Below are 21,897 nucleotides of genomic sequence, written 5' to 3'. Positions count from 1 at the left end.
TACTGAATAAAAATAAACAATTCTTGAAGAACTCTTGGCAAACTAGCACTTTAAGAAGCCACAAATTAAAATATAAGCATCACAAGCAAAATGCATCTTAGCACAAAGGGACATAAAGCCTTAAGAATCTATTAAATAGTCCAAACTTACTTCATCAGAAGCAGAGCGAAGACACTGGACAGCAGCCTGTTTTTTCATTTCCTCTAGTGTTAGATCAGAGCACTTTTTCTTACTCTTTCCCCATTTCTTGTAAGCTCCCTTTTCCCAGCCCAGGAAGATGTCATTCTCCTAAAATCAAATAAAGAAATTACATTATTTAAATACATTAGTATCTCAGTACTATAGCAGAAGAGGACTACAAATAACATACTGAGCAAAATGAAACCAACCCCGTTCTATCTGCTAAAAACTACTTTTTGCCAAATTAAAGATTAGTTTGATTACATAAAACTTGCACTTACTATTCAGAAAAGCACATGCATCTTTCACAGGACATGAAGGCAACTCACATTTCACTGTAACATTTTCCAATTTTTGCAAAGAATATCCACAAAGGCAATTTTATGGCCAACTTATGGTTGAATGTATTACTGTAATTTACACAAAATATGTTAGTTTCACTGATCTCTGAAATAATAAGAATGAGAAGCAAGTAGTTCAGAGAGTTAAGATCAAACTTAAGAGAAAGTTAAAAAAGCCAAAAGAAGAAAATGTGGTGTTAGATCCTGAAGCCTTCAACTCAGTGTTAAAATGAACATGATTACAGCTAGAGACAGCAGTAGCTATCATAAAATAAACCTGAACTATTTCACAAGAAAATTCAAGTAATTGAGAAGTGAAGGTGAGTAGGTGGGGTTGGCTTCCCACACATGTGAGACCGATGAAGAACAAAAACATCAGAGTAGAATGCTACTGTATTACATGCAATCATCTGAAGATACAGCATCCCTTTGCAATCCCTTCTATATGGCTTTTCAGAATTTACAAAATTTATTACCAGACTTGCTTGTTCTTCACTGTCTGTTCACATACACATACATGATTTGCCATATTCATCTCATGAAATAAGCATTTTGGCTGTCAGTGAGATAGTCTTTAACATCTTAAAATGTATGCTTGTCTAAAATCATCTTCTCCAGAGAGATCCACAAACATCTGATACTTTTCAGCCTACCTGTATCAACCTTTTCAATGTATCTGTTACTGCTTCCAAAGAAAACCAGGCTAAGGCCTACCCTCATTTAAAAGAATTCCTAATTCCCCATGGTTTTAAAACAAAGTAAAACAAGCTGTCAGTGCAAATAATTGCTCCTGTGCAAAGAACAAGAGGGGAAAAAAATAGGAGCCAAGAGAGACCAATCATCTTCAGAAGCAGCCACCAAAGGGCTGCCATTTGTGACTTCATGAGAAGGAGCAGAGCAATTTGCTGGATTTACTGCTTCAAGTCTTATTTGAGCACCAAAACTGGAGAACTGCATTTAGTGCTGAAAGAGCAAAAAGCTACCAGTCACTCTGATTTTCCTAGCACTTGTGCAAGGTACCAGTAATTCACTTAAAACCAAAAATTTGAACAGGCTACTGCACTGTTATTAGAAGGAATAACAAAAGAAATAATAGAAAAGAATTTTAAAAAAATCAGAGAATAGGTTTAAAAGACTGTGCATCTCTACAATTCATTTTTAAAAAATAATTTTTTAAGTCTTTTCCTAAATTGCAGTTTATATATTTCTTTATACAACGAGGCTGTAGAGCACTCTAACTCTTCCCAATATTCATGGGAAAGAAAACAAACTGATGAGAATCACCTACTCCCCACCAGCTCCCAAAACCCCTGCAGCTCATTCACATGGGCACAGCTGCAAATAAGTAAAGAGAGACCCATTGTGGGTGAAGATCCAGGTACACCAGCAAATTTGCACTGGGTTAACTTCATTTATTCTGATTTTACGTGGGAAGTTCACAAAGACAACATCTGCAGTAGGAAAACATTCCCAAAATGCTATGTATTACTGCTTTTCTCTATGCTAACAAAGGTTTGCTTTGTACTGATAGATCACAGCTTTACCAACTATCTGTCAGCAGAGCAGCAAGAACCTTCATGCTCACAGAAATTTATAAAACATTTCATTCAGTCCTTCACACATGTAATTTCAAAAATATCTGACACTTGTCTACAAACCTTGACAGTTTTCAACTTTTAAAAACTGAAAAACCTCTTTTAAGAGATATGCAGTTTTTTTAATGGGGGAAGGGAAGCTAAATGGAATTCTCACTTGGGCCCCCACCCCACAGCTGTGGTATCATGGTCTCATCCCTCCTTCCAGAGTGAGTGAGTTGTTTGTGCACTCTGGGAACAACATGGCTTGTCCTTCAGGATGCAGCAATTGAGGACATAGCTCTGACAGGATTCTTGTTTTCTTTCTACCTCTACGATACACTTACAAAAAAAATTTCGGAGACATGGTTTTCAGTCACACCTGGCTGCCAAGTTTAAAACTTGGGTTTGGATTTTCTTTCCAAGACAAACTTGTAAATTTTATAGCCTCAGATTTTACAAAACTAGCAAACACCATGGATTACAGCTATTCCATGAAAGACTTTGCAGTTTAAAATCTTCATCTAAACTACAGTATTTATCAGCACCATATATGTATTGGATATAGGCTATGTTACTGAGGATCTTGCACCTTCTGTACACAAATCAAACACCACACCCATAAAACCCTACAGAACAGTGAAGAAAAAAAAAACTTAGGCATAATTCTTGTGTATCAGAACCATTCTGGATCAAAGACAAAAAGGTTTAACAAAGCCCAACATTACAGTAAAATGCCTGAGAAACAAGGAAATGTAATACACCCTAGAGAGTGAGTTTGTAGAACAGTGAGACACAAACAGAGTGATCCTCTTCTTTTATGATGACTAAATTGTCAAAAAAAAAAAAAAAGACAGACAACCCAGTAGTTCTAATGGTTTAAATTATTTAAATTTAATGGTTTAAATTAGTTAAATAAGTCTCTTAATTTTTTTCCTCTCTTTTGCTCCCTGTCTTCAGCAGTCAGGAGCCCATCAGTAGGTTTACTCCTTAGACTGAAAAGTATCAAGTCCATAACAAACAGGAAAAAAAGCAGCTCAGCAAAACATTCTGTATGCATGAAGACAGGTAAACTACTTCCTTCACGTGGAAAGAATAACCAAGGACTTCTGATTTCTTCACCTACTAGATGCCTTCATTTACCATGTTTCTTAAGAGAGCTAGAGATTATAACGTAATGCTCGTTTCAATGCAAGAGCTCTACACTGGTCACTGAACTTTTCACAAAAGTAATGCCACTCTGAACTTACAGATTTTAAAAGTGTGCATACGCACAGAAGAGAAACCAAAATTTTGCTTACAGACTTCAAATATTTAAACCAGACTACCATTTCAAGAGGTGACCATCCAATTAAAGAGGTATCAACAGAAAGCCAATGCCCTCTGGATACTGAAAAAACCCCAAGTTCTTATATCTAAACTGTTATTCAAACATCTGCTCTTCAGAGTCCTACTATCTTCTACTTACTACGTAACTAGATAATTTCATTAGAGATTTTCAATCATGAAGACACTGAAAGTGCAGTTTCCTGACAAGAATAACTTATACTAAATATGGCTAAAGAAACATTGATGAAGTATCTGTATTCTTCACACTAGTGGTGCCTCAAGAAAGCCAGTATTTTGAGTGCTTTATCTCAATTTTAAATTGAGATACAGGCACAAATTTTAAAAAGATTTTGAAATGGTTTGTTCTATTCAACTATGCGAAAGCAGCAATTCCACCACTTCCCTCTAAACTATCAAGAAATTGGAGAAGAAAAAAAAAAAAGGAAGTTTGATAGTAATTCTCCTTTCATTTGCTGTAAAAAGAAATATCTACTATCCATAAGAAAATAATTGTGACACCTTGCAATACGACTGAAATAAAAACATTATGAAGCTCATGATCCACATAAATGGCAACATCAGAAAGGGAAACATAACCTGTTTTTACAAAGGGAAAAAAAAGGAAGCCTTGGGGAACTACAGACCAGTCAGTGTCACTTCTGTGCCTGGCAAGATTGTGGCACAGATCCTCCTGGAATCTGTACTAGAGCATATGGAAAATAAGGAGGTGACTGGTGACAGCCAACATGGCTTCACTGGGGACAGATCATGCCTGACAAATTTCATGGCTTTCTATGATAGGATAACAGCTTTGGTGGGTAAGGGAAGAGTAAATGATGTCAACTACCTGGACCTGTGCAAAGTTTGTGACACTGTCCTTGCCTCTGAAAGACATGGATTTGACAGATGGACCACTCAGTGGATAAGGAATTGTTTGGATGGTCACACTCAGAGCTGTGGTCAATGGCTTGCTGTTCAAATGAAGGCCGGTGCCAAGTGTGTCTCTGGGTGTGTATTGGTACTGATGCTGTTTAACACCTTTGTCAGTGACAGGGACAGTGGGATCAACTGCTCCCTCAGCAAGTTTGTCAATTACACTAAGTCATAAGTTTTCTCCATGGCAAAAAAACATTGCTAAAGACAGAATAGAGAGGACTGGGAAATGTTCTTTAATGTTAGATAATAACTCCAAATCCAGGTATTATCATGCAAGGAATTCATCTTAGACTCATAGTGAAAAACCAGGGAACCACCTCGCCACTACAGTCACCTCTTTCCCAGTTGTCCCAACCAGAACAGTCCCAACAGGCCCCGCAGAGCCTGACTGTAACAGAACAGCTGATAATGTAGCAGATCACAACATGCACTGCTATGACCTCAGGGCATTGGGAATGAGGGCAGGCAGGAAAGAATTCTCCTTATCAAAACTAATCAATCCAAGTATAAAATCCTGTAACCTTAGTTTCTGTCAATTATAAACTCTTGCTTATAATCCTACCAGTTTGAAAGGGCAGTCTATGTGATGTTCACTCATTAGAAGTTACTTCTAGGCTAAAACTAAGGAGAAGAAATTCGTCACACCCACTCCAAAGAATGAGAGAACATGCAAATGCTGCATCTGTTAAAATCTTATATTTGTTAAGCAGACTGCCTTTAGACTTTTCCCATTAAAGTGAAAGCAGGAAAGAAGAAAATTTAGCAAGGCTGTAGCTAGAGCTATAAAGGCATCATTTTACTTACATGCCTGACTTACAACGCAGAAAAGAAAGCCAGGAACTCAACAGAAAACTGTCACTACAGAGTCAAGGTGTCTGAAAGGGGCATGTCATGACTGGAGAAGTTATTTCATAACATTTATGGTTGCTTTCTTGGCTTTAGAGAGAAAGTTGTGTGTCAAGCATCATAGACCACTGTAATAATCTGATTTCAGAGAATATAGGCAGCACATGTCTATGCTTGGAGAAATGTGGCAAGTGTACTGTCATGCAATGACATTATACCCAAAGAAAACAAAGGAAGTATCTCAATTATACCCAGAAATACAAACAGTACAATTGTATCAGCACAGAGATGGATGCAAAGTAATCCTGACTGTTAGCAGGACTCACCAACCTGGCCCTTGAGCTTCCACTCTGCTTTGTATTATGTACGTCTTTGTGAGAATACATTAGCAGTCACAGCTTGATGAAAAGGAACGAGCAGCTCAACATGATCACTCACACCAATAAAAACTCAGCCAAGTGTGGAAATAAAGTTTCTCAGATAAGCACAGTCCTTGAGAATGAATGCTTTTCTTCTGCACTAACACATGAGTGAAGCTGACTGTCCTGGAACCTGTACAGTTTGCACAAGCCTACAGCTGAGCTCCAACCCCTGCCACCACAGCTCCCACCCCTAAACAGAATAGAGAAAACAGAATAGAGAATACAAAAAACAGAATAGAGAATACAAACTCACAGTCCATGATACTCCAAACCTGTCCCATATCTAACAGTCACTGGACAGAGAAATACAGAACAGATCAGTTACTGCACAATTAACAAGACAAATGCCAACTAAAAATCAAATAAGTTTCCTGACCCACATGCTTTTACAGTAAAGACACTTCAGCCATCTTCCATTGCTCGAGTGAAGAAGAATCCATATCCACCCATTTTTTCTCAAAAAACTAATATTATACACAAAAAATTACTTCCCAAAATTTGAATTACATAGCTCTCAGCTATAATATCCCCTTCCTAGAAAGGGATAGAGGGCAGGACCACAGCTAAGTTTTCCTCTATAAACTTTAAAACTTAGTTATCTGAGCTTTTAGAAAGTGGTTTAACTTTTGTATGAATAAACTTTATAGGCATATTAATTTCAAGATATAGTACTATTTTCTAAATATGATTAATTGGTCCTTTCTTCAGTTTACATGTTTATGTATGGGAAGAAGAAGGGGGTTATTCCCATTGCTGTAAACATATATATTTGAGTAATCTAAGGATTTCAAATTAGTCATATAAAAAAGTACAGCTAAAAGTCTTGGTCTCACAGCTCCCCCTCCTCCCTACTCTGTTCTTCATACACCGATTCCCACAATTTGAAATTTATATACTTAGTTGGGGTACTGGCTAAAAAATTATGGTCAGAAAATTTTAAAAATTATTCCTACAGGACTGCTTAATAAACAGTATAAGCTGTTAAGTATAAGCTTAAGCTTATACAGCTTAATAAGCAGTAACACAAATACAAACTAAACAGAAAATGCTTTGCATTCAAGAAATTTATTTCCACATATTGCTGGTGAACTTTGAAATTTACTGACACTTGTGTACAGTAGTCACACAGCATTTCCCTACTGTAACTGAACCCACTCTGCATATTTAATGCCTTATCAAAAAATGTGTTTGAGTCACCCAAAAGCATTTCTTAGGGATGATAAAAGAATAGGTGCAATTATACTAGAAGCAGCATTGTTATTTTTGTGAAATAGGCATACCAGACAGAATAACATTTAACACATGGTTAGTGGAGTGCACAGGACCAAATCTTCATTCCTCCTCCTCTCTTTAGGTTATGGATGAGACATACAAACACACAACACATACAAAACCCCACATCCTCTTTCACCCAAAATGTACATGGGAAAAACTAGTATCTATTACTAGAATATAAATCCAGACATCAGGTCCCTCTACTGGGTTAATATGGGATGGCAGGAGAACTAACAGCATCTTCCACTAGATCTGGGAACCTAGCAAGTGCATCCCAAGTTCAGTCTCCAAAGTGTCCTGTGTCCTTAGCACATGCAAGCCAAACACAGACTAAAGCTGGCAATGATATCCCCATCCCAGGGCAGAGGGATAGGCCAAAATCATTTATGGACTTAAAACTACAAGGTCAAACCCTCAAATATATCACATATGGGCTGAGGCATCCCTTCCATGGCTCTCTTTTTCTCTTAAAAGAGAACTACATTTTGGACTTTAAATATGTAAGTGACAATGATCAAAAAGCAAGAATAAAAACTGATCAGAGTCAGGAGAAGTGTAACTATCATTCTGAAGACTTTTTATGCTTCCATATAAAAGATTATCTGAATGGAACTACTTCAAATCAGTCTACAAATAATTAGTCTTCCTGCAAAAAAAAGCCTCTCTGTTAAAAATTGAAAAATCAAAAGAAAAAAATCTCCACCTGGTCACAAAAGTACATAGTTTGCAGTGCAATAGTCAATTAATTCTGAGAGTTAGGAAAACATTCTCTTAAAAAAAAAAAAAGGATTTTTACTTTTGAGGTTCAGAAAAAAACTGATAACTTCCAAAAATGAGTTGAAAGAAGTAGATCAAAAGCAACAGAAGACACTTGATTTGGAAAGTATGCATAACAAATGCATTTTGATCTTCCTGCTGCACAACCAAAGGTTTACAAACAAAGCTTTTATTTCACAGAGTGTCTAGCTGTTGGGGTTAGGTTTTGGGGTTTTTATAAATAAAGACTCTGTAAGGGAGAACAGTACACAGGAACAAATCTATAGCTCTAAACCATAAATTCGTTATATTCAAAATCAGTTAGGCTTACAATTAGTATGTGAAAGATACAACACAGAACACTGATTTTAATACTGTATAAAGAATGATCAATGAAATAATGTTTCACACAAAGTATATTTTAAGGCAATGCCTTCTTCTTCACACAGATTATATTATCTTAATGCCATATTTACTGCATCATAAACTGGTTTGAGAACACATGCATCTACAAATATATTTTTAATCAGCATTTAAACAACAATCAAATCTTAAAAGCACCTACTTGGTTTGCTACTAGGAAACTAAGAGCAAGGTATTCCGATCAAAAATTAGTCTAGCATGAAGTCAAAAGGCTGTCTCACAATATTCAGATCTCCACCAACAGCAATTCGGTGGGTGCCCAAAAGTTACAAACTTGACAGCAATTTCATGGTTTTCTGCTTAATTTATCCAAAGTAAGTAAATTCAGTAATAAAATGCAAATGGTGAAAACATGTATACTTGGCAGAAACATTCTGCACTTTACTTACATTAAACAGTCTATAAATCCACACGAATTTTATGAGGTTTTCCTTAATGGACCAAAAGTGGCTAAAAAGTCATCTATCTCAGCACAAAATACCAGTGATTCCCAAACATTTTGAAAAGACCATTGACAGGCCTCAAAAAAAACCCAAACCAAACTGAACCAAGTAAACTCCCTCACACACTCCCTAAATAATGAAAATCTTATATAGCATTGTTCAAGAGATTTCTTTAGTAATCTTTAGGCCATGTAGACATCTAATATATGTGCAAATCAATTTGAGGAAAAAAAAAAAAGGGCAAGTCTATCACTGAAATCCTTACTTGTCTTCTGATATGACAAACCTCAACTAGCCCAAAACCCTCAAAACTATTTCTGTGAACTGTATCACAGGAATCAAGGAAAATGTGGAAATCCAATTCATACTATCTTTGTATTTTCTATTCCATCAGTCAATACTGGGGGAAAAAATCCCAAAGAGCTTCCTACTTCCACCCATTTAAACCCTCCCATCAGCAATATCATTGCTGCCAAACAAAAACAGAGGGGAGAGGGAAATTAAAAAAAAAAAAAGAAAAAAAGTGTACACAGTCAGAATGAAGTATTTCTCAAGAACTTTTACATCTTGAGCTCTTAGACTCACTTCCAAAAGTAGCAAGCATGGCTTGGATAAGAATTGTGCTCTAGGTGCCAACAATAACTCAGTTACCTTCAGTACTTGAGTATTTCAAAACAAACCAACGTGCATTTAAAGTGTGTATATTTAGAGAATTTTACGGTAATTCTTGATAGGTATGAATAACACATGTAAAACCATAGCAATCCTGAAGACCCTGGTACCACAGTACAGTTTACCATAAACAAGATTCCTTTCTTGGAAATTCTCTATTCCTTTGAAATACAGCTGGGCAAAACATACTGGCTTATAAATTTTCCCAATATTTTAATAGCTATTTCAGTTTAAGCCAATGAGCCAGAATAGAAACTGCAAACATTCCAGTAAAATTTGGTTGCAGTGTATTAGGGTTTTACTTCCACCTATGTTTTCTGTATTTGCAAAAATCTGCTATGAACTCTCTGGAAACTCATGACTTACCAATTTAACATTTTGTGATACTGAGCCTGAATCCATATAACAATACCCAACAAAAACCATTCTAACTGGGCTAGGCATAGATGTAACACCACTAACAAACCCAAACAAAACCCAAACAAAACAATCCCACCCTCACATACATACAAATAAAGGGGAATGAAAACCAACACAACCCCCCCTCCACACACACCCACATCCTTAGTCTTATCTTCTATGCAGATATCAAACTAGCTCACTGCAGAAAAAAAGATAATATTGGAGACAGCCACACAAATCTGCACCAGAGTAACAATGGAGAAGACTGCATCAGAATCAAGACCAAAACCCACATATTAAATATTACTACCAGAGCAGAAGGGAACATCCTGCTTATTTGTAAAAATAACCCTGAAGATCTAATCAATCAAGACTCCCATAGTCAATCAAGATTCCCATATTCCTTTGAAATTCTTATTTTAACTGTAAACAGAAGTGACTGATAACATAACAACAGCTATATCTGAAATATCTGTGTATGCCCAGTAAGGTTGGGAATGGGTTCTCTTACTTATTTTTGATACTAAATTTTTTTGTACTTACCTGACAGAACCTCAGTCCAGACTTCAGAGTTCCATTTCCCTGCTACACTTGATGACACTAGAACATTATAAAGCAAGCACTGAAGGAGGCTCCCTGAAACAACTAAAACAGTGCTAATGATACCATCAACACCCTGAGGTGGAAAGATCTTAATGACCATCTTCAGTCTGTAGCATTTCTAATGAAGATGACAGTATCCATAAGATTAAGACTTCCTACATTAGTCCTCTTCACTCCCACCCCCCAAAAAAGCAAACTGCAATGGATTGTTCCTATGCATAATCCCATTGTGAGACTATACATTCTTTGTAACCTGCTCTAAACAGAAGCCACTGCTGTATTTTTAGGAAACAGGGATGGCTACTCACTATCCCCAAAAACAGAGTTCTAAAAGCAAAGAATCACAGAAACACATTACAGCTCAGGATGGAAGGGACCTCAAAGAACAATGTGGTCTACCCTTCCAAGGGAAAAGGAAAATAGACAAGACTATCTAGCACCCTACTGCATCTCAAAAACCTCCAGCAACAGGGATTCTATCACATTCCTGAGGAGGCTGTTCCAGGGAATGACTGTTCTCACTACAAGAAAACAGAAAAAGAAAAAAATTCTCATATCAAGATGAAACTGCCCCCAGTGCAACATGTACCCATTGTCCCTCATCTCCTCCATGTGAATAGACTGCTTCAGTCCTTTTTGTAGCTGTCCTATAAGTTGGAGAGAAATCATTGCAAAAAGACCACTATTGAGAATAGCTCTTGCCACGGAAATTCTGTTATCTTTCTTAAGAATTAAAGGAATCACATGAGAGAAAAAATTCCTGAGATGCCAAGGATCAAATGTTCAATGGGAATTAATCTGGGTTAAAGAAGCTCAGCAACTCTAAGTATTTTACTCCTAAATTACTTCTCATTTAGGTATTTAATTCCTGTTCTCTTCCTTGACTTCTATTTGTAAGCAACACTAGTATATGTTTTTCCCCTTTAATATTGTACCCATCACCAAAACTGGATTGAAATTTCTTATACCTAAATACATGTTTTAGAGTAAAGATTTTTTTGTTTCTGAATAACTTCACCAAACAAAACTAATTTAAAATGTCAGGACATACAAAGAACCAACCAGCAAGAAAAAAAAACTAAAATCAGTAATAAATAAATAACAAAACACATGTATTCAAATATTTCCTCAATTCTATGTTAGAAATTTGTACTTGCAGGCTTTACAGACTAAGCTATTTGAGGAAGGAACTAGGGAGCAGTATGTTTCATAACAGGTGCACCTAATCATTACTACAGAATATAATCCCAAAACTAAATAGATATTAGGTCTCAAAACTTAGGAAATAGTTATTTGAAGTAGGGCGAACACAGTAAAAGTACGTTATAAACAGGATCAAATGGGAGGAGGTGGAAAAAAAATCTTCCAGCTGCAAAGCCCAATGTTGTTCAGAAGACATCCTGCACGTTGGTACCACAGCACCCACTCAGCAACACAGGTTTTGGCTACCCTGCCAGCATGTGGTATTCTTCTCCCTTTGGCTCATTAGGTTCAGATAATCAACTTGGAAAGAGAACAGACACATTCCTAAAAGCTCTGTTATCAAACCCACAAAGGATCCAGTTAAAGTATCAAAATGAGAAATAAACTGAATGAGATTTTAATAATATAGTTACCCTGCTTCTTGCAAAGCCTGATAAAAAGAAAACTAATTGTGGCACTTCAGTAATTTGAAATATCACAGTAGCAACTTCAAAGTTATGACAGTGGTCTGAAATGGACTGAAAAGAAACACATTTTCATTTCCCCCAAGGCCACTGGCCTATCTTTAAAGCTCCTCAAGTTCTCATGTGGCTTCAATTGGTTTCATTTTTAATGTCCTCATCCCACATGCTCCTTTCATACAGGTTTTGGAACTTTTTTCTGCCCCCTTCTAAAATACAGGTATTCATGTCTGACCAAGACCTACATGTTCAGGTACATTCCAGAAAGTGCTTACACTGGGTTTTTTTAATTATTATTAATCACGGTGTTGTTGCTGATGTCACCTACTGCTGCCAGATACACTTTTGAAAAAAAAGAAACAAAAAAACTTTTACAGATACAAGATTTCTGGTTTGCACAAGGGAAGCATTAAGGCTGTTATGCATGGTAATGGTTGCTAAGAGTTCAAACACTGACAGCATCTGACATGAATTTTTTTGTTCTCCAATTACACTTACATCTATCTCACAATAACCTGTTCTGCTCTTGCTGGATTTTTGAGAAGATAAACTAGGAGACAATGGAATTTCTGAAGCAGTTAGGCAGCAATGCTTGAAGTATAACCAAAACAACAGTAATGAAAAAGAACTAATAATTAAGCTATCAAATAATAGGTATTTGCTTTTCTTCCTTCCCACAGTTACCACAGCCACCTTCTAAGACTATGTTTAATGGCATTTTCATCAGCCTTTTCAGAAAACACTGTAATTTCTCTAAATCCTGAATCCATAAACTCCACTATTAAAAGTATTTCTATACAGGTTCATGATGCAGACAAATAAAAAGAAAAAAAAAGAAAAAAGGTATCAAGACTGAATACTATGTTCTAGGGTCATAACTCTCTTGCATGCTTTTTATCACCATTCAGCATTAACATTATTTTAGAAGAGATTAATCATGTATGTATAATAATGTATTTCAAATACTTGAATACTAAAAGATATTTGGGGGGTGTTTATTCTTTACTGAAAATAGCACAACATAAAATCCACGGGAAGTGATGGGGGGGTCTACAAACTACTGTGAAGCTAGGCAATGTGACACAATTCACAAGAATTACATTCATTTACTAATGTTCCTATATTAAATTAAGCTTCCAATCACAAGTAGTGATGGTCTCCATTAAGGACACAGATATTCCAGTGTTAACAATTCTGATATCAGTTGTAGCCATATGAAAACATTGTTTAATGTAATTGCCCATACAGCAAACTAACTACTTTAATCTCAGTTCACCCATCAAATCTGACTCCTGTGTGGTTTATACCCTCCTTCCACCCACACACTTAAAGACATCCACCCCCACAGCTGAAGCATACCCAGGTATAATACACAAAACATAACTGGTACAAAAACTCACTTTCACTGGACAACATCTAAAATATGTAAATACCTGTTCCTGCAGGTCGTAGTCATAGCTATCATGCAGCAGAAGACTGAGGACATACCGAGTATAAATCATGGCATCAATGCCACACTTCTCTAGCTCTTGTCCCAGCCAGGTCTGCACTGGACCCAAAGCATGTAGCAGAGACATTTCAGAAACAGATACAGGGCCTGGATAAGAGCTTGAGGAGCTTTCAGATGGCAAACCATCCACAACAACTGTACAGATAGGGCGCATGAATCTAGGTGGTTGGCATCCTTATAACGTGAAGCATTTTCTGGAGTTGATTTTCCGTCGGTATCTGGAGGTGATTTTCACTCCAGTAAATAGGAGAGAGGCTTGACTTCTAGGACAATCATTTATATTTCCTGGCTGTTAGCCGACTAGAGACGAACATCACTCTTCAGGCATGACCAGTGAATAAACTAAATCCTAATAGCAAACACATATGTAGATGTGTTTTTCTACCTTAATTTCACATTGAGGCCAGATGCAAGTCCCCAGCAGGACCTATAAAGAGGAAAAAATGATAAGTTGTGACAATATGTATCCATACATGAATAATATTAAACAGTGAAAAAACCCACCCAAAGTAGAAAGCAGTCATTTACATACTGCTTACTCCAAACATATTGTACATCTACTCAGTGTCATTTTGAAGAGTGACAGGAATTATTACAAGTTTAAAGGTGACTTTTAGAAAAGGTACTTTTTACTGTAGGAAGAGAGACTTTTTCATCAAACATTTCACAAGTAATCTGTCGATTGAAACATATGTCTGACCTAGCTTTATGGGAAAGCTGAGATTTTATTACTTTCACTATCTGCTGAAAAAACCCACTCTCATAAAAAAAAAAAAGCCCTATGCTAGTTTGAATAAAGACTGCATATTTTGCATCACTAGAAGACAATATAATTCTACTGTTTTGCAGAGATACCCATTTCTAGAATAGAAGTGTTTTGTTTATAAAACACTGAATTAATGAAATTCTTCTGATCAGGAGTTTCATAAATCCTACTACTAAATAGTTACTACTACCTTCAGGTTCAGGTTTTTTGGTGGTGGTGGTGGTTTTTGGGGTTTTTTTTCTTAGTTTCAATTATTTGCCTTGTTCCAGGACAGTAAAACATTTTATCATCCAAAAACTGTCCTCATAAAAATGTAAATCCCTGGAATAACTTCAAAAATTTGAGCAGAACATAATTTACCTATGCCAAAAATTAACATTTAACCCTCTTTACACAAAGCATACACCTGTCCAACCTGAGAGCTTAAACTCTAAACCATGTCCTAAAATAGACAAACTATCCTACGACTTATACCACCCACAATCACAAATCAATCTTGATAAGCCAGGGGCAGAAGGTGCAAGCACCACACACGTCAGCATTCTGCTCTTGAACGCAGAAAATGTCAGCCCAAAAAAGGCATTTTTGGATTGGTCTACTTATCAACCACATGCCAATCTGGCATTTGTGTAGGCCTTCTTTCTCCTCTCCAGCTTCTTAGCATGAGAAAACAAAGCTCAACTCCAAGCAGGAAATATCCCTTCACTGAAAGGAAACAAAATAGACTCAAGTGACTAAGCAAAATCTGCTGGTTTGTTTCAACCCCAGTGCAAGATAACCAGCACACAACAGCCATCACCTAATACAACTATCTGAACTAGGTACTGGGGGCAGCATTTCATGTGGGCAGCATGTGTTCTGCAGCCAAACAAAACTGAAAGTCGATACACGTCAACACAACAAAAGATTATAGTTTTTAGGAGCTTTCTTTATAGCATCACACAGATACAAATGTATATTCCAGATTCTTCTAAGTCAATTGCAACATCACCAAATAGAAACCCAAATAGATTAAGATCAGTTGCTACCGAGTTTACAAAACCCTTTGCCTCTCCCAAAGTGACCTTACTGCTCTGGTTGCAATGTTCATTTTGAGAAAGGAGAAAACACAAAATTATTCAATATTGCTCAGCAGCATGTTTCAATTAGTCAAGATCTTTTAAGTAAGCACAAATAACAGTAGATAGAAATATGCTGCAAGGCACTGGAGGTTACTGCTTCATCACATAATTAGAGAACAGAAAGTACAAGTAAAATCTAGTATTGTGACCCAAGGTAGTCCAAATCCAAGAGCCACATGTCCAAACTCTTAAGAAGTCCATACTATCTTAATTGTTAAAGAGCAGCATTCCAGAAAATCTGTTCAGTCCTGCTGGCTCTCCACAGCACAGCATGTGATGAATGTTCTCCCCAAGTCAATGCCACAGCCCTTGTTGGCCCCCCAAATCCTACATTTCATAGATAGGGGAAAACTGACACTCTTCATTTATCTTTTTTGAGACATGGTGCAGAACTACCTAAAGGTTCAAGGGAACCGGAGCCTCAATCCATCCTACTGCTACCTGTTTGATGCTAGAGCCACCAAAAGATGCTCACAGCCTGGAAAGGGATTGTAGGTCAGCAGGAGAGCACCTGAAGAGCAGCACAAAGGAACTTCTGCCACTCCAGCCAGCAAGTTAGCTCCATTGGGAGCCCAGCTAAAATGGAAACACGCGAAGCAAAGACAATAAAAAAAAAAGAAGTTAGAGACAGGCACATGACTGCATGTCTATCATCTTACTGGCATCACTAAGACACGGTGGGATGCCTCCTATGACTGGAGCATTGGAATGGAAGGATACAGGGTGTTTAGGAAGGACAGGCACAGGAGACAAGGAGGGGATGTTACCCTCTATGAGAGTGACTGCCTGGAGTGCACGGAGCTCTGCCATGGAACAAAAGAGGAGCTGACTGAAAGGTTATGGGTCAGGATGAAAGGGAAGGCAGGGACAGGCCATGTTATACTGGGGGTCTGCTACAGGCTCCCCATCCAGGAAGACTGAACTATGAAGTCCTCTATGGACAGACAGGAGCAGCCTCACATTCACAAGCCCTGGTCCTCATGGGGGACTTCAACCACCTCCATATCTGTTAGAGAGGCAACACAGCAGAGCATAAGCAATCCAGGACCGGGAGGTGCCTGGAATGTGGTAATGGTGATACCTTCCTTCCCTGAGTTAGAGAAGCCAACAAGGAGAGGTGCCATGCTGGGTCTCTTCTCACTGACATGTTGGGGCTGCTGGGGAATGTGAAGCTCAAGGGCAGCCTGGGCTGCAGTGACTGTGAAACAGTGGAGTTCAAGATACTCAGGGCAGCAAGGGTTCACAGCAAGCTCATTGTCCTGGACTTCAGGAGAGCACAGTTTGGCCTTCTCAGGGATCTGCTTGGTAAAGGAGCCCAAGAAAACTGGTTAATATAGAAGATCACCTTCTCCAGGCTCAGGAGCGATGCATGCCTACCAAAGGAAGTCAGGCAAAACACCAGCCACCTGCATGGTTGAACAAGGAACTCCTGGACAAACACAAACTGAAAAATGAAGCCTACAGAGGGTGGAAGCAAGGACAAGTAGCTTGAGAGGAATACAGAGAAATTGTCCAAGCAGCCAGGAATCAGGTAGAAAGCTAAAGCTGTGATAGAATTAAATCTGGCCAGGGATATGATGCTTGATGAAGCTTCTACACAAGAAAAAGCTTCTATAGGTACATCAGTGGTAAAGGGGCCCCTATCTCAAAGGAGACCCAGGACACAGACAAGGCTGAGGTACTTAATGACTTCTTTATCCTGGTGTTCACCAGCAAGTGCTCCAGACACACTTGCCCACTCCCTGGAGGCAAACGTGGGGACTGGGAGAATGAAGAACTGCCCACTGCAGCACTAGGTCAGATTTGAATTGATTTCATCTAAGGAACCTGAAGGACATGAGTCCATGGAACCTGATGAAATACCCCTAGGTACTGAGGGAACTTAAAAGGTGTTTGGAAGAAAAATGGGGACAAACTTTTTATAAGGGTCTGTAGTAACAAGATTTTGAACTAAAATCTGGTAGATTTAGATTGGACATTAGGAAGGTATTTTTACATTGAAGGGGTGAGACACTGAACAACTCGACCAGAGAAGCTGTGCATGATCTGTTCCAAGTATTCAAGGTCAGGCTGGGCAGGGCTTTGAGCAACCTTATCTAATGAAAGATGTCCCCACCCACAGAAGTGAGTGTTGATGATCTTGAAAGATTCCTTTCAACTCAAACCATTCTGAGTCTATATGGCAAAGCTTCTGGATACTGAATCACTTCAATCAAAACTGTGACACATTGTTTAGCTCCTTAGTTAAACCTAGTAAGGACTGAATTTGTTTCCGATTTTCCCTGAACGAGATGATAATGGGGCCTCTCTTTTCTATCTTAACACCTATTTAAGTGAGACGCTTGAGAAATTCAGTTCATGAGACCTAAACTAACAAAATCTGATTGACTTCAGCTGACCAGTTAAAGTGTGTCTTGCTTTTATTAGATGGGGAAGAGAGGGAAAAGACAGCAAGAGAGAAACAGATTATAAGAGGAACTATGAAATCAGACAACAAAATTTTTGTAATCTGTTTTGCACTCCAGCTTTTTTGAATATCATATTCTATTACCTCTTTTACAATTCAGTTACATGATATAAAACCTGGAAATCTAAACAAATTTATTAAATATTATTTAAGAGTTCTCATTTTACAATTCTCAAGTGCTTTGTTTCACAGATGGCGTTAATCATTTCCATTATGTTTTAAAGTTAACAAAATTTCGTAAAGAGTATTCTTCTATCTCAGTACTAGAGAGATTTTCCATATCAAATTAATACAAGTCACTCAAAGAGCAAACATTTCTGCTGATAGATGTGAAGCTTGATTTTAGAAATAACACTTTCTGACAAATAATTATTATCCCTCCTAAATCTATTTCACACTGTCTCACTAAAAATAATTTTTCCATCCTCACAAGGCCAGGGCTAATCTGAATGGAGGGAGCACATTACATCCTAAATAATTAGTGGAAGCCTAGTTATTTTAACCAAGTCAGAAAGAATTCTCCATTTCCAGCTATAAAATATTACATATGGACATGCCTTAGAACAAGAATTACCAAATACAAATTTAAACATCTGCATCAATACTTTCTGAAAACTACTTTTTATTTACAAAGTAAAAAATATATGTTGAAACTATTTCAAAATAATTTCTCCTTACTCCACTTCTTAGTATATTTTTTCCTTTAAAGTAACCTTCAGTTTTTGCAATACTAATCAATGACCTTAACAAGGTCACACTAGTTAAACTGTCAGCAGCTTAACCAGTAGAGACACAAGGGCCAATTTATGAAGCATCTTCTAAGGACTGAGAACACAATATTGTATAAACACTCTGATTTTTCAACTCAGACTGTCTTAGAATACATGTAATTCTCAAAATTCTATTCCATGTGATAGACACTAAATACTCTTTTGATCTACAACAGACAGCAGAAGAAAATACCTAAGCCTTGGTCTCCTTAGATCCAGCTATGGCAAAGCAACAACTTCAAATAACATATAGAAAGCAACAGAAAGGAGGATCAATGATATGGAAAGTGATGCTGGAGCTTTCCAGGTTTGTACCCTACAACACATTTGCTCTTTTATGGTAAATAACCTTTTTTGAAAATTAAGTAATCTAGTCTTCTCCATAAAATAACTGGAATATGGGTACTGTCAGAACAAATACACAGAACTTTTTTTTTTAAGTGTCTTGGTACTACAATAATCAAAGTAACACAAACAACTTCTTGTGGCAGTTGTCTCTATGGGATACAGGATGATAGCATAAGATCAAAGATTACCAAAGAATGCAGTAAAAGAAAGGTGTAATTAAATCACTCTTCAATGAAGCTCGATACAAGCACACCAAGAAAGTGCTAATGCATGGACTATCAACAGAAAGATTAACTAAAAGTTCATGCCAAGCAAGACAATTCCATGTCTTTAACAGCTTTTTTCCTCCATATTCTCTTGCATACTGTTAGAAAACAGTAACCAAAGCCAAACCACAAAACCCACTGAATTAATCTAAGGTAACCCAATCTCTATTTCATCAGCACCAAGAGGCCTCTGAAAATTGTGCATCCACACAGCAAGGTCCCAAACCAACATTTTTTGTAAATTAAAAAACCCCAAAACAATACAATGATTTAACACTCTTTCAAGTTTTCTTAAATATCAACTTTTAAAGCAGTAGAAGACATTGGAATAAGAACGTAAAAACTATACCCCTTACAATGATCCCATCAGGTAAACTAAAGGTCCACAGACAATGTCTTGGGGATCATAAAAGGTAACTTGAAAAGGAAGCAAATCGTTTGCAGGCTTCAATTCACTACACTGGGGTCTATACTATCATTAGGAAAAAAAAAAAAAAAAGTTACAGGGTTACATATTGAAAAAGGTTGAAAACTAATAACTGTTTACTTGTACAACCTGTAAGTGAGTCTCTACAAACTCAAATTTACTCCTCACACATTTTGATACATTTCTAGAGAAAGCTAATCTCTTGGATAATCCACAGATACTACTTTTCCTTCTTTCAGCTCCCAAAAGGGAAAACATCTGTGTTTCCAGGGTTTCATGCTGCCTACTGATACATGTTAACAATTAGACTAAACATATTCTCACGCAACAGTTAAATCAAAACTGCTGTTTATACAAAGTTTCCTCTAATATTCTTTGAAATACACCAGTGCATGACACTGTTTAAATTAACAGCTCTCATTTCAAAATTTTTTTTCTCCACTTTGACACTGTTCATTTAAAAAATGAACATAGAAAAAAAATATATTTTTTTTTTTTAATGTGGAGAGAGCACATTTTTGTGGATAGTCCACATTTTTTAACCAGAACAATGTTTTTCAAACTAATGTTTTTTTTCCAGAATGGTTTTATTAAAAGCAAACAATATGTCCTCTCTCTGGCAACTACAAGTGGGGAAAAAATATGAAAATCCTAATTAATATTAAAGAAAGTAAAAACTTAGTCAAGTTTGGCCAACAACATACCAAAATCACATATACAGTGCAGCAAATTTCAGTCCCCTTTAGAAAACTGATAGCCAAAAGCATGACCAAATCATATGATGGCAACAGAATTCCATATTGTTCTTATATATTGTGGAAGAATCTGTAATTTTACCCTAATTTCTTTTGTTTCTTTCCACAAAAAAACTGAACAAATCCTTAATAGAAAAAAAACAAGCAGCTACACACTGAGAAAGGCACTGTCAAAGCCCAAAACCAAAGCCTATTTAAAGTCTAGCAAACAATGGAATTTGTGTACTTAATTTCACACAGTATTTAAAAGACATGAGAATTCAGAAGTAAGAGAGTTGTTATTTTTTAACCACATTCCTTGATAATCTAAGAAATTTGACTGTGTAGTCTTCAGAGCAAGGACAGCTTTCTTTATGCACAACAAACAGCAAGAGCAGCAGCTTGATTCATGACCAAGGCACTGAAACACTACAGAAATATTGTCCTGCCATGAGAAACAGAGATTAAACACCTGGCTGCAATCAAAGCACTAAAAGTGGTCAGAAGCATAAAAGCAGCTCTGTGGTAAGAGTCCTATTTGTAGGGTTTATGCTTCATAGGGAACTGGTGTCTAAGGAGGCTGGGCTTACGGTTCTAGGGTAACTCAAGTCAAAGAACCCACAGGGGAGATCGAAACCAGTGCCTGAGTGTTACTGCAAGATTTTTTCCCTTGCAAATCTGCAATCTTATTTTCATAACACTTATCCAAATGAAAATCTGAAGCTGCTAATCCTGTATAAAAGCTTAATGGAATTACTCAAAGGATTCAAGAGCTAGCATGTAAGCCCTAGTTACCTGGGTTAGCAAAGAAAAAGAACAGATATAATCAAGATGACACCAAGGGAAGCCAGGGGAAGTCACCAGTACAGTTCTGAAAGATTCTGCTCTGAGACCTGTATTACCTGATAAATTCCTAAGTGGCTTAGAAGATGAGATGGGTGACAGTTTAGAAGCTACCAAAGGACAGCAAGTGACCAGGAATAGTGACTTCAGAGCAACTAAAAAAAATACAGAAGGCCATTATGAAACTGGACTGGGCAATAAAAAAGTAAACAAAATACAGCATAGGGCAAACTTGAAATGAGGCAGAGGGGCAATAACCACCGTATTCAGGCATAAATCAATGAGTTGTGAGCTATTAATCCATGTCTCTCCATGGATAGAGACTGATTTTTCGATATCTAATTTTTGTTACTAGAAAGTACCAATGAGTTAGTAAGATCTACATACAAAACTTCACACAACAGCTAGCAGAATTCCTTGCAAGACCTTCAATGGAAATCGAGTAAGAGAGATCCCTTGAGAGTTTTCAATTAGACAAACCATATCAGGGTCAGGAAATCCCCTAGGCTGAAAATAGTGTATGGCTGAGGGAGAATTTAGGGGAGGTATCATTCCCCCTGTTCTGTTTTTGTCCCTAACTGCTCCTTTAGAGATGATGCTGCAGACAAGTGCAGGGTTTGTCAAAGCCTTTGTCTGAACCAGTACAGCTGCTCTTATAAAACATTTATGTTTACCATCATACAAGAACAACACTTCAAAAAACAGTTGCTGGAGGAGTGCAACAAGCTGACCCACTCACAGGGCCGCACATTATTAACGCACAGGACTTTGTTTAAAGA

At 37.3% G+C, this 21,897-nt stretch overlaps 1 protein-coding gene across 5 annotated transcripts in view; it reads right to left on the bottom strand.

The window, feature by feature from the left end:
* KIAA0232 (KIAA0232 ortholog) overlaps nt 1–13,755 on the bottom strand; it is a 47,010-nt gene extending 33,255 nt beyond the window's left edge. For all 5 annotated transcript variants that reach the window (XM_054514750.1, XM_036382595.2, XM_036382598.2 and 2 more), the window contains exons 1-2: nt 13,300–13,755; nt 151–288 (exon numbers count right to left, since the gene is read on the bottom strand). In XM_054514750.1, the coding sequence (XP_054370725.1) occupies nt 151–288; nt 13,300–13,530 (369 nt within the window). In that variant the 5' untranslated portion in view covers nt 13,531–13,755. The remainder of the gene's footprint in view (nt 1–150; nt 289–13,299) is intronic.
* Between the last annotated feature and the right edge of the window lie 8,142 nt (nt 13,756–21,897).

This window comes from Molothrus ater, chromosome 4 (assembly GCF_012460135.2).
Source record: "Molothrus ater isolate BHLD 08-10-18 breed brown headed cowbird chromosome 4, BPBGC_Mater_1.1, whole genome shotgun sequence".
Classification (NCBI taxonomy): Eukaryota; Metazoa; Chordata; class Aves; order Passeriformes; family Icteridae; genus Molothrus; species Molothrus ater.
This window is presented reverse-complemented; position numbering and strand designations above follow the sequence as displayed.